Below are 14,329 nucleotides of genomic sequence, written 5' to 3'. Positions count from 1 at the left end.
CATGATAATAATATTCTCTTAACTCACATATCCATAAAACCCTGTGGGTAAGTGTCATACATGGGAAGAGCCCTTTCATGGAGCTGATCTCCAAGACAATATTGAGCAAAGAAAGCAAAAGTTTGACTGGTCATAAAATGGTGGAACGTGGATTCTTACTTTCTGGAAAATACACAGAAAATACTGTAGTGATGACCCTATGTTCTGTGACCAAACCTGTTACTGGATTTGTATTCCCAACTCCAAGCAGAGACTCGGTATATCGTAAGCATCCAATAAGGCTTTGTTGAGTGAGTGATGAAAAATTGAATTTTTAATCTGGCTTGCTTTAGTAAAAAATGTCAAGCACTATATCTGAGTTGGGGCAGAGAGCAGTGTAAAACTGGACCACTATGGAGGTAACACCTCAAAGATAGCCACATGGGACTTCAAAGCTACCCACATCAAATATAACTCAAGGAGTTAGAAATGGCAGGTAGAAATTTCCAGAGGAGGAAAAGGCATAGAGATTGGCTGAGTGTGGCATGTGCAAGAAACAAGAAGCAAGTCAAAATTCACCGTAACATGGGGTCTGTGGAAGAAAAGCACAGACAGAGGGGGTAATTTAGAAACCATATAGTGAAGGGCTTTTGCAACCGTGGAAACAATTACCTGATTTGTTACTAAAAGCTGCTAAGTCTTTTCTGTTGTGCTTTGTTTTGTTCATTTTTAGTGAGGTATATTTTTAGGACTAATCTGGACTACGGAAAGAAGAATATGGCAGTAATAGGAAGGAGAGATTATAGTATGGTGAACGAGGATGTTGAAATATAAATTAGGATGTGACTAGTCGAAGATAGAAGAAATGAAGGTCCACTTCCTAGAGGTGGTAGGAAAGGAGATGGATAAAGGGACACTGCAGAGTCAAGATCAGATCCTTAACTGAGCATAGGGTCAAAAGGCAGGAGAGCAGAAGAAAGATAGCTCTATGGGTCTGAGCCTGGGTTCCTACTAGTACCGCAAACAGATCCAGGGAAGCCAAGGTGACATCTAGCTAGGATGAGTTGCATTTTAATACTTTAGGGATTAAGGTGATTAATATGATGTTAAATCAAAAATATTTGGCAGGTGGTTTAAATTGTCTGTCTTGGATTGAGGACAAAGCTCAAGGAATTCTTAGGAACGCTATTACAAACCTCCATTCTGAAACTGTAATAGACATTGTTATTCTTTCCATGTTAAAAATACATGGAGAGAGGTATCTATTTTGTATCTTCTCTTGCAAAACCATGGGGATAAACCTTGTCACATTCTTCCATGGGAACCATGCAGCCTTTTAAACACGCCTTAGAATGTTCCTTTGACGTTTCTAGTGAGTCCTCCGCTCCCAGTAAACCCATGCTTCTTGCTCTGGGCAATGGTGGTGGGCAGCAGGCCCAAGACAGCACCGATCCAGGGTGATCATGAAGTATCTTTGTGGGGACTTAATTTTACTGGAAGATTTGGGAGAACATAGTCAAGTAAGATAAAATATTATTTTATACTGATTTCATATCACTGTGAACACAGCTAAGCTATGACATAGAGGATAAAATTTAAATTAATTTCTAAATATCAATAGAAATCATACAATTTCTTAGAAGTGTCCTTTTCATAAAAGTCCCCTTCCTGCTTTGTCCCCGACCCTCAGCAGTGGGTACATTTTGTTAGGCAATCTGCACATTTTGGGAGGAAAAATTTGAGCACTGCAAACTTGGCTATATCCATCTCTTGTAGCCTCCTAAATTTAAATTGTTGCAAAATTATTTATTTGTAGCCAAGTATACTCTTGAGTGACAGTGACTATATATATATATATATATATATATATATATATATATATATGCACACACACCTTATTCGGTCTTTCCAGAACTTTTGTCTGGTTTCTTTTAAGCCCTGAGTACATATTTATTCAACTAGAAACATGTTTGAAACGTAAATAGACACTGTAATGTCAGACATTTCAAATGGCTACAGGTTCTGTCTTATGGATGCATTGGGACTCTGGCCAAAGAAAAGTACATAAATCATCCCCTTCCCACAATGTGGCTTTGATTTGATAGTCAACCTTAATTCCTGCAGTGTCTCTTGCTTCCTTGACATGGGTTTTCCCATCACTGCAGACTAGTATTCAACAGCCCACTCTGGATTGAAGCCTGTAAAGCAGTGAGATGAGTAGATAAACCTAGTTTTATATGAGTAAATATAGACATTGGCAGTATAGCTATATAAACGCCTAACACTGAAAAGGTAATTCGGGCCAAGTGGTTTCTAATTCCTAACAGCACATGATTTCCCAGCCCCATAATCTAAAGTTTATAGTCGGGAGATTCTCCAATTTTTTCTAGCAATTTCTTTCCATTTCTAAAAGTTTATATATAGTAAAGCCTATCTTATCTGTAATTCAGGCTTAAAGAGATTCCAACTCTATGATTCAAGACTCTGAATTTGGAAGAGAAAACCTTCAGTTTGTTTCAAACCACCTGCAGGCCCTTTATAAGACACTTATACGGGAAATAAGGGAGCACAAGAGGACCAGAACAGAGAGGGAGGTTTTTTGTCTGGGGCCAATAAAATGAGTCTTCCCTCCAGTGGGGAGACCTCTTGAATAGAACGAGTGGGGGCAAGATTGATGATGGCCTTCCAAGGCCTATGTATCTATGACATCTCATTCATTTAATTTATTCCACACTCATCTGTGGAGCACCTTCAGAATGTCAAACACCGTGCTAGGTGTCAGGGATGCAAAGTCACGGCCCACGAGGTGTTCAGAGACAAAATAAGGAGACCAGCTTTCAAACCAGAATTGCAGTACTTTGGGGACCATTGCAGGGTGATCAATATCCACAGAGCTTTTGGGCTTTCTACAGAAGGCCCCTCACCCACCCTGGACTGTTTCGTCTCCTCTTCCATCAGAAAAAATGAGATGGCATAATCACAGACTTGAATGGTCTGATAAAGGATGCTCCCTGGATCTGCGGGATCCATCTAAGACAGCAAGCAGCATGCAGAGAGAATTCACTTGGATTCAGAATGGATTCCAACCTCCCACCACCTGTGTGAGCTGGGAGCTTGGGCCTCTCAAGCTAAGTCTCCTAATCAGTCAAGTGAGATAGGGACCACCACCTCCCAGGGTTATTGTGAGGATTGGGAAAGATAATAATGGCTACTCTGGCTCTTACCTGTGTGCTCCAGTGATGTGATCTATAGCCCTTTTTAAGTCTTCAAAACAATCTTACGAGGTTATTCTGACTACTGAAACTGTGGCTAAAGGGAGGTTGGGTTTTGGGCCTCTTACCACACAGCATGAAAGCCATGGAAGTAAGATCGTAATCCAAATTTGTCCAGACCTAGAGCTGTTCGATTTGATATGTCCCAAGTATTTAATCAAGGAGATTGTCTGGGATGTAATAGGAGCTCAAGACATGAAGTTTATTCACATCCTAATTTTTCTCAAATATCTGAAATTTCATGAAAGTGTTTTACAGTGTATCACTTTTTCTCTAATTTCAACAATTAAAAGGCTGCCAAGACTGCCTCCCTTGAACTACAAAGATATAAAATAAAAGATAAGAGTCCTATGGGAAAAACTATTCGGGAGACACTACTTTTGTGCAGTTAGGTGGCCGGTCTTCTTGGGATAGCGCTTCAATACAGCTTTGAAAAAGGCTGAATGATAATAATCTGAGTGCAAGGGAGCATTGCCAAGCATTTATCTTTACTGCAAAAGATGCCTGTAATACTTGAAAGGCGTTATAACTGAAGGAACCTGAATTTTATAGGTATTGCCAATTAGAATATATTTGATTGCTTAAATAGAAAATCCACATGAGTTACAGTTTTGTCACAGAAGTCAATTTCTTTGAGACACAGGATGTTTAGGTCACAAAAGAAAGAAAAAGGTAAACAGATAAACACTAAGGTCTGTAAAAATCCAAAAACAGCCATCAAAATGAAGCAGTAAGATTTATAAGCATGAAAACTTCTAATTAGGTAAGCAAGATCGTCAAAGGCATGACTGCTTCAAATAAATAATTATTTAGGCAAGTAAATAAAGAAAGGGAAACCCTTATTACTTGTGACAACTAAAACTGCAGCTTAAGTTTTAATCCCAGAACATTACTGGGATAGAAACCATCCAATATTCACTGTGATGCTGGCTTTCTTGTCAATGGAACCTTCCCCACTAAGAAAAGCAGAAAGATGGACTTGAGTTTATGAACAAGAAGGAATCATGCATGGAAGGTCAAACTGGGCCCATGACAGATACGTGAGCTCTCCCTTGGCAACCCTAATGTGACACTCCTCTCAGAAGCAGCAGGCCATCATTGCTGTGGTGATTTCTGGCTGTGCTAAGATGGCAGTTTCAAATTAGAATGATTATTTGGCATGAGGATGTTTCTAGATAGGAAGGGCCCTGAATTTTAGCATCTAAATTTTTCATTTGTCTTTATATTCATTTCAGGGTCCTTGAGCTTTATGGTTCAGAGTAGCTTTCATGAACTTACGGAGAACATTGCAAACTGCTCTTTGGTTATATCATAGTGGTATCCACCATATATATTTCTGAGAATGTCTTAACAATCCATCTCCTCAAAATAAAATCCACTCGGTTCAGAATCAGGCACTGCCCATTCAGTCAGGATATGATTTAAAAACTCCTATCAGTTAATGTATCCTCATTTCCATGGGATATATTTGACACTTTATTTGCTTCATTAAACATGCTTTTACCCATCAGAGATATTTGGTTACAAGAGACAGAGAGTGACTTTGACTGACAGACAAAAGAGAACTTTGTTGGAAGGATATGGAAAAATTCACCTCTTGGCAGGGGACGGTAAAGACCTTGATGGACAGTTCCCCAGTGCAAAGTCGGGACCCTCTGATGAAATAAAAGATAAGTGGAAGATGACACAGCAAACCCACCACAGGGCCACCTTAGAGCAGGTGTGCTGTGCCAGTAGTATCAACCATCTTAGAAGAAAATAAGTCCATCTCTTTGGAAAGGAATGATCTCCTTGAGGAAAGGGGATTTGGGCATAAGATTAAAAGCTGTACTAGGAATTCTCTGCATTTTATAAAATGGAAGAAAGAGAACAAACACATGCAGGAATAACTGATTTGAGAATCTGAAACTTAAAAATGAATGTGTGAATATTGGGGAACTGACCTCACTTGCATTTCTCTTAGCAAATTTCCCTGTCACTTACTGCTATAACTGCACTGCTTGTTTTCCTTACCACAGTCTAATTTAACTTTCATCTGAGTTATTATGTGATTAACACCTAGGTCCTCCATTACACCTCAAACTATAAAAGGGCAGGGACTCTGCCAGATTTTGCACACCATTGTTACTCCCCCGTTTAGCTCAATATGAGATGTCATGAATATGTATTAACTGACAGAATGAAATATCGTTAGAGAAATGTCAGTACTATGACATCACTCCGACTGCACCCTAGCACAAAGTAACTGTGTGGCTAGACTCGTTATCATGAAAATCACTATTTGTAAGTTAGAGCCAGAGTCAATATTCTGATGACTATAGTTTTGTTTTGGGTTTTTTTAAAAGCATTCCTCCCCCCTCCCCGCCCCAAGTTCCCTGAAAGTCATCAGACCCGCCCATCCCCACCCCACCATCAGAGTCTGGCTCCTGCAAAGAAAAAAAAAAGAAAAAAAAAAAGCATTCCTTGTAACACACATCCGTATTTTAGTCAGTGTCTTAGGACCTGGTGCTGCTGGAAATATTTGCCTCCCTAAGGATAGAATGTACTACATTGTTTGCCAGCTACTTGGTCCTTAATATCCCTCCATCGCGTTGCTTATGCAAATTCCCCTCTCATCAGTCCCCATCAGCTATCACTAGTCAAGTTACGTTTGTCTGGTGTTTCTCTGTAAACCCTGAAAATCTGTTTCTTGTACTCTCCCGAAAATTGCAGGGAAGTTCATCACTCTGTAGCCGGGTGCTGTGTTTCATGCTCCTGTCACCAGTGATGGTGCCATGTTCCCATCTTCCCCACCTGATTCATCAACAGCGAACTCCTAGAGCTCAGAAGAGCCAAGGTGGAAATAATCCAGTAGAACAAGACTTAAAATGGCAGAATGCTCTCTTATGAAAGTAGGCTAGTGAAAATGGAAGAGTTAGCTAAACAAAGTATTGCCTAAACACAGATTCATTAAATATAGGAAATTAAAGTTGGCCTAAGAGAGAAGAAGCCTTTTAAGATATGTTAAAAATTCCATTTGCATTTTTCTTTTGCCATTTTTGTTCTCAAGGAGATAAAGTGTTCTACGCAAATGTCTTTTGAGAAGAAAATTGGGCATTATAGATCTTCCTCCAAAGATATATTTCTTTTTTCAAAACAAATCCTTACTTTTGAAAATATTTGATAATTAAAACAATAGACCAAATGTTCAAATCCTAGCTTAGGCATGAATATAGTATACCCATGCAATCCACAAGAGCAAATGGTGAATTATGAATCGCATGCTTAAAAAAACTATAAAATCTTACACAAACGTGAAGGCATAATCTTGGAGAACCACCAAAACTTTGAAATTTTTAACTTTTAAAAATCACAGTAGAGGAAGGTATTTTCTCCTTTACACTTGTAAATACAGGGGATTTATTATCTAACTCTTCTTTGTTAGTGCTCTTTTAAATGCTCTGTAACAGAAAAAGATTCAGCTCATATTATACCTACCCCAAGGTCATTTTTTATTTCTGACTCTATCTGTTGAGTTATGATGAAGTTGGAAGAAGTATATCACCAGGGATGAAGAATATCAATATATTTGTATCTGTGGTTGTAGAAGCTCATCAACCACACAATTCATGCTCTGAATTCTAAGTGTTAAGATTCTGTACCATTTTGTAAACAAATATGTGAAACCTATGGGTCAGATTTTCCTTCTGCGAAGCTCAATCACTATTCACAGGGAAAGTGTAAGATTTCAGATCTCACATTATATTTCAGACACTTTAGTGCTTTGAGTCAGCCTTAAATGGCAGGGCCTGGGAGTTTGCTTCCCCTTTAGTACAGCCAGCTAAGATTTTAGTGTTTATAGAAATAAAACATAAAAATGTAATATCTCCCATGACAAACACTGAGAGACTGTGGTGCTTTATAAGTCAACATTTTTAAACTTTTTTTTTATATTGTAACAATTTTTGTAAAACAGCTTTAACTTTGAATGATGAAAATCTTACAGAGGAATGACTGCTATATTTTTAATGCACCCACAGGAGAAAACTATTTTTTGGTAATCTTGTAAGTGGAAGAAACAGCCAATTCTTCATGTTCCAGAAGTGTTGACCATAAGACAAGGATTTGGTGCAAACCATTTGCATTTTTGGCATCTTCTGGGACCTTCTAGCTTCTGGAAAACTTGATTTCCCTTATTAGCATAGCAAAATACTAAATCTCTTCTTCTAACGCATAAATCAGATTAGAAACGAGAGCCATCTTACTCTCTTTTGCAGAAGGTCATGCATACAAGGAAGAGGCATATGGAACTGTTTCAGGAACTCAATCAGAAATTTCAAACTTTGGACAGATTTCGGGATATACCAAATACAAGCAGTCTGGTGAGTATGCTTTACTTCATCGGTGCCTGATGCCACGATAAAGATGCATCATGTCAGCTGTCCCCCCTGCTTTCGGGAAGCTCCCAGATGTCTTGGGAACACAAGAGTGGCAAACTGAAAAATAAGTAATAATCCCCCAAAGGTGCTTTGAAATGTACTAAGAGGCCAATTAGGAATGACAGAGTCTTTAAGTGTTTTATTCATATTTCAAATGTCCTCAATTATAAGGTCTAATTGCAATTAGTTATATATCAAAAATGTGCTGGATTCACTTGGACATTTTATCATCAGAGTTAAAAGTCAGCTAATTCAAATTTCCAAGTACTTGACTAAATATTTTCATTAGAATGCCTGGCATTTTAAGGTCATTAAATGTAATATATATAACCTATATAATATAGATAGATAATATATATTATAAATGTATAATATATAAATAACACATATATCTGTCTCTCTCTATATATATATATGGCGAGAGAGAGATAGAGTTGCTACCTAAAACTAGAGTGGTGGGTTTTGTCTACCAGAGTGGGGAAAAGAGTTTCAGGATACACATCAGCGCTGGGGGCTTTGATTGTTGATTGCAGCAATTCTCTTCACTCATTCCCACTACTATAATGCTAGCATAGGATGTAATCAAATAAAATGATGTTTTGCAGCTACTATGTGCATGGCACAATCAAAGCTCCAGAGAAGGCTGTATCATTATTCCTGAGAGCACTGGAGCAGGCATCCAGAAATCAGTATGATGCTTCGACAAGATATTTCAGTTTTATGATGGTGCAAAAGAAATACGCATGCAGTAGAAGTCGTACTTTGAATTTTGATCTTTTCCCAGGCTAGTGAGATGTGGTCCAGTACTCTCTTGTGATGCTGGGCAGGGGCAGAGATCCACAGCTCCCACTCAGCCCCGAGATCACGAGGGTGAACAACTGATACACTGACAACCGTTCTGTACCCAGACAACCATTCTGTTTTTCACTTTTAGTGCAGTATTCCATAAATTACGTGAGATATTCAACACTTTATTATAAAGCAGGCTTTGTGTTAGATGATTTTGTCCAACCATAGGCGGATGTAAGTGCCTGAGCACCTTTAAGGTGGGCTGGGCTAAGCTATGATGGTCAGTAGGTTAGGTGTATTGAATGCATTTCGACTTATGATATTTTCAACGTATGATGGGTTTAGTGAGACATAACCCCGTCGTAAGTTGAGGAAGATCTGTAGAAGAAAGCTCAAGCAAGAGCTATCTGCTTGAGTTTTCTAGCAAATAGTTAGCTTCTGCTAAGAACTCGAGAGCTCAAGAACGATCTTGAGCAAATTACAAAGCTCAATTTCTGAACCTCAATTTTCTCCTTCTAATTTGGGCATAGAAAATCTGTCATTAATAATACGCTTCCTTCGATCCTTGCACTTTCCAAAGCGGGTGGGACCCTGAGATGCTACAAGCTGAGACTCAGCTCTGAGGGCTGGAGCTGGGACAGCCGTCTGACTCCACGCTTCTCCTCTCCAAGCGTGGCACTCCTTCTTTGCCTCACACTTTTGCAGGCCCTGGCTGGACCTACTCCTCCCAACCTCTGGCGTTCTGAAATACATGTCACTCTAAGGTATTTGGGGTCACTTTCTAACGCTAGTGATTCTTTCATATGTGTGTGAGTCTTAATCCTGGCTTCCTGGTTAATATCATTAGCTTATCAACAGCAAGAATTTATGTGTCTTTGTGTTTTTCTTGTATTCTTCTCAGTACTGAGTATGATGCTGGCCATGCATGGTAAGTGACCAGTAAACGGCCGCTCTTGATTTCTTGCATGTCTAATAGTTTAACCTGCATTTGTTAAATGAAGGTTATCAGAAGTATATACACTTTAACTCTTCATTGGTCTCTAAAGAGCTTGTGTATATCAGTCTATTTTCCTCCATACAGCAGGAATCCTGTGTTATGTGGAATCATCAACACAGCACTAGGCGTAGAGAAAACACTTACACATAGTGAGTGGTTCTTTCTCCATCTACCGCCCCTGCCCCAAATATTAACCTGTCAATTTTTAGTTAGCAGGAAAATGAAAATTGCACCCTTGAGATTAGACCTAAACTTATTAGCTGCTCATTTTGAAATGCTGAAAGCTAACATCGAAATAAACTGAAGAAACTTCGTTTTGTTTTTTTTTAAGAGAAGGTTATGTTTACCAATCCAAAAGCCTTATGCAACAGATACAGCTGGCTGACTGCTATAATATGACTATAATTTCCCCTTGTATGGTCTGGGTATTAAATCATTAATGGCACAAATATCTGTATCTCAGTTTCCTGACAACCAAAATAGTCTACTAATTACAGCACAGCTCTGCAGCAGCCTGCCTTTTCTAGAAAGGATTTATAAATATTTATCATTTGGGAGGTTAGGAGTGGGGAGGATAGTTGTCATTGCTGCTTCACTATTGTCCTAAATACATGAGAACAGAGAAAAAAATCCTTATTCAGTTCTGATTAATAAGGAACGTGCGAGTGAGTTCACTATCCTTAATTCAGTCATATAATTCATAGTGGCACATTGCTAATGGAACAGTGCATAATTGGGTGGAGAAAGACATGTTCGAAACACAAACCTCAATAAAGTCTGTTTCATCTTTTTTTCCGGCTCCTAACTCACAGCACCTGCCTGGCACCTGCAAATGATGGTAATTATGTAGAATGTGGGGAATCAAAGGGAAACCAAAAGACCATTAAGTCCGTCTCCCTGCTCCAGCCCGGACAGCACCTGAACCCCTACAAGGGGTAGGCATTGTTAACAGCCCTTCCCTGTGAGCGTCTCCATTAGGATCCCACCCGCACAAGCAGCAGCTCCAAATTCTCCCTCTTTTAGAATGTAAAATAAACACATTCTCTTTCCCTTTGTCTCCGCGATCCGTAGACTGGAGGGAAAGAAGGAAGAGAGGGAGGGAAGAAAAGGTGAAGGGAAGGAGGGAAAGAGGAAAGGATGGAGGCAGGAGGGACTTACAAGTCTGCCCGACCCTCAACCCCGGCTGGGAACTGAGGGAAACACGCAGGCAGCCCAGGCCATGTTTCCGGTGGCTCTGAATTCTCATATTCCATTAATCTTCTCTATTTATACAGCCTAAGACCATATTCGCATTTTTGGAAGCCTCACGCATGTTGGCTTATACTGAGTTTATAATTTATTAGGCCTTTATCACACATGCTTCAGTTTACGTACATCGCCTCCGCTCTATACTTGAGCTCAAAAAGCAAACCAACCAACGTAAAACAGTTACATCAAATCAGGAACTTGTACCAACTCTGATTGAATTTTATATCAGGATTTAGGCCTCCACTGAAAGCTCTCCTGGCCTGGGTGGCTCTCCCTGTGGAATTCAGTGATCCCCACGGGCTGTTCCAAGGTTGATCATTCTTTGGACCGTTGAACAGTTTACACTTTCCACGCGAGAATCCATCCACCCCAAGCACAGAGGAAGATGGGTGGCCCATGGGCACCACCCCCTGACTTCCAGCCCCCTCACTCCCTGGGGGTCCTGTTCCCACCCTGATTGCTGGGGGTGGCAGTTCTCCACTCAAGGGTGTCCACACACTTGGCAACAGTGGTGAGAACCACAGCTCAGCAGGGAGTACTATGGGATGCCAGAGGAGATGAACCACATTAACTAATTTATTACCCACTAATAGAAGCTCTCGGAAATCCGATCAGTCCCGTACTGGCAATAATACTCTTTGAAATTAGAATCTAGACATCCTGACAGTGTTTAAAATGGGCCTTTTTAGTTCCTGTATCCATGGTGCTTGATCTTTAAAATATAAAAGGAAAATCACACTTGTTCCAAACATAATAAAACCTTTATTTTTAAAGCCAGTGAATTAACACTTTACATATCTTGAATCCCTTTAGGATTGAACTAATTCAACTTTCTGTCAAACCTAGGATTCCCAGAAAGCTCCTTGAGACAGCCCTCCTCCAAGATGGATAAATCCACCCCATGGCTTTCCATTGATGACTGATGGCTCAGGTTCCTGCAGTGCCCTCTAAGTTCCAACCATTCTTCATTGCCTACAAAATAAATTCCAAATTGGGAAGTAGCCTGGCAGGCGAAGCCCCTTATGATCTGGCTTTCAGTTCACACTTGCCTGTTTTTTTCTGATATTCTTTTTCACTCCAGCTAAAATGAATTGGCACTGTTCTGAGATGTCCTATCTCCACGCTCTCTGGATTTGTACTTCTTGGTACACATGCCTTTGCAGCCACTCGACCTCCAACCACACATACGCCTTCATGACAAAGCCCATTCTTCTATGCCAGCCTTAATGTCACTTTTCTCAGAAAGTTCTCTGAGCTCCACAAAGGGAAGCTGTACTTCCACCCTCCGAACTCCCTCAGCACTTTTTCCGGATCGTAGATGTGGATATAACTGTATATGTTATACCTTCATTTAACTATAGACACCTTTATGATATGTATGATTACTATCTAGTGAGCATTTATTAAAATCAGGCCTCATACTAAGCCCCTCTGTGTTTTTTATCTTTGCAGCCCCACAAAGTAGGTAATGAGCTGCATCTTTGGCCAACTCCTTTGGCCCAAAAGACAAAGCATATCTCTCTTTTGCAAATAGTAAAGTTGAGATTCAGACAAATTGTTCAAGGTCACATTCATATGGAATGGAGTAACTGGAATTTGGTCCTGTGTGCATTGGGCTTTAAATCTATGCTCCCTGGTGGACCATGTGCTTTTCACCAAGTGATTTATCACCTTACTCTCCCTAGCACCTAATACAATGCCAGCACAGAGCAGCTGGTAAATAAACATGGGTTGAAGGGAAGCAAGGAAGGAGACAGGGAAAGAAAAAAGGGAGAGAGAGAGAGAAGGGGAGAGTTATAAGACTATATAGTTCATGAGAATTATATTAGACGAAATCAGAATTTAGTATTAGACTAAATCAGAATTAATCCACTGTACATATCTCCAAAGTTAACTTTTTATTAAATCTTTACCTATTAGCTATTTTTTTTCTTGTGTGTCCTCATGATTAAGGCTAATAAGTGCTGAAAACATCTAATGTATTGGGAATTTTAATAACGTAATTTCTAGTTATAAGTATTTCTGTAAGTTGCCTCTTTGGCCTATCCCAACCAGAGAATGATTTTTAATATACTGAATGGAATCCAAATAATTATTCAAGTACCTGTTTTATGTTCCCCCTGCTAATTGATTATAGTCAGTTGAAGGCCAGAATTTGTGGGGGGATGAGTGGAGGGATGAGTGGGGGGGAAGGGAGAGGGAGTAAAGGATGCATTTAAAACAACCATAGTTGTTTTAGCTTACGTTTTTTCTAAGGAGATTTCAGTCATGATTTCCTTCTTGTTCTTTGATGTTATTCAGATTAGTGTATCCTATTCAAAGCCCTTCATTTTACAGAAATCTTTAAATCATACTTCTTTAAAATAGAGAAATTTTACTGCTAACTTTCAGCAAATACCAGACAATAAAAACCACAAATGATGTCTGCTCATGCAGTCATCGAGCACCTATAACATGGAAGGTCTCGGTGGTGTCATAATTAGGCAGATTTTAAATCTTAGGTAATTAGAGGGTGTGGACTGTGAAACTTAAGAAGAAATGACTTGTAGACATTTTTTTTTAAATGCTTATATTGCTGGATATGTTTCCCCAAAACGGTGTGCTCTTTGAAAGGATTTGTGCTAGTGTGCTACCCAAGTATATAGAAAATTGTGGGGAATATACATCAGATAAAAAAATAGATTACACATAGCAGCATTTTCGTATTCTAAAAAGGATAATTTCTTGCAGAGAAACTAAACAAAGACAGTGATCTAAAATTTCATTTTATGAAATATGGCTAGTTTTGGTTTACAGTTTTTAATGTTGCATAACATGCCCTATGACATATCTTCAATTTTTTTTTATCCCTCCAAAGATTCTGACAACATACTTAAATTTTCTACATTTAATCTTAGCAGGAACTTAACGCTCCTTCCTACCTGAACATATAGCCATCCTGACACTTCACAAGATGTGCCAAAACAAAACATCATCTACCTTGCCTTCTATAATACTATTCACTTCCTTTGATTGCTGGAAAATTTTAGGGTAACTCAAAAAAGGGGTTCATCAATTTGTTCAATGAAAGAAAACTGAAATCAAAACCATTCCCTGCAGCTGGCCACAATTTCAAATCGTCTCTGAATCACATAAACTGGATTAAGCTTAGGAATAGGCTCTCTTCCTGGAAATTTCAACAAGCAGCAATCCTAACCATCAAGTAAATGACTCTCTCCCCCTCTCTTCTCGACAGGAAAACCCAGCACCAAACAAGAATCCATGGGACACTTTCAAAAACCCCAGTGAATACCAACATTACACCACAATCAATGTCTTAGATACAGAGGCAAAGGATACCTTGGAACTGAGGCCAGCAGAGTGGGAGAAATGTCTGAATTTGCCTCTGGATGTGCAAGAGGGGGACTTTCAAACAGAAGTTTAACAAAATCAAAATGGACTGAGGTGGAGACAAAACGTATTGCACTGACACTTAAGACTTGGGAAGCCTGACATTTCTATCCGGACAGTGTGACTCTCTCATGTCAGCACCTCCACATGCCAAATGTCAGTGGTGTTTGCTTTGGTAACTTCTCCCTAGTCAGGCGAGTGGAGAGAAGCCCAGGTGTACAGTCCTGACCACCCTG

The 14,329-nt window shown here is 39.5% G+C and overlaps 1 protein-coding gene across 1 annotated transcript in view; it reads left to right on the top strand.

Moving 5' to 3' along the window:
* The window catches only part of ADGRB3 (adhesion G protein-coupled receptor B3), an 802,318-nt gene extending 788,191 nt beyond the window's left edge, over nucleotides 1–14,127 (top strand). The window contains exons 29-30 of the mRNA XM_065889244.1: nucleotides 7,508–7,612; nucleotides 13,939–14,127. Of these exons, the coding sequence (XP_065745316.1) occupies nucleotides 7,508–7,612; nucleotides 13,939–14,127 (294 nt within the window). The remainder of the gene's footprint in view (nucleotides 1–7,507; nucleotides 7,613–13,938) is intronic.
* The last annotated feature ends 202 nt before the right edge of the window (nucleotides 14,128–14,329 follow it).

The sequence above is a fragment of the Phocoena phocoena genome, chromosome 12 (genome assembly GCF_963924675.1).
Source record: "Phocoena phocoena chromosome 12, mPhoPho1.1, whole genome shotgun sequence".
Taxonomy (NCBI): domain Eukaryota; kingdom Metazoa; phylum Chordata; class Mammalia; order Artiodactyla; family Phocoenidae; genus Phocoena; species Phocoena phocoena.
Note: the sequence above shows the minus strand (reverse complement) of the source record. Positions and strands in the feature narration are given on the sequence as shown.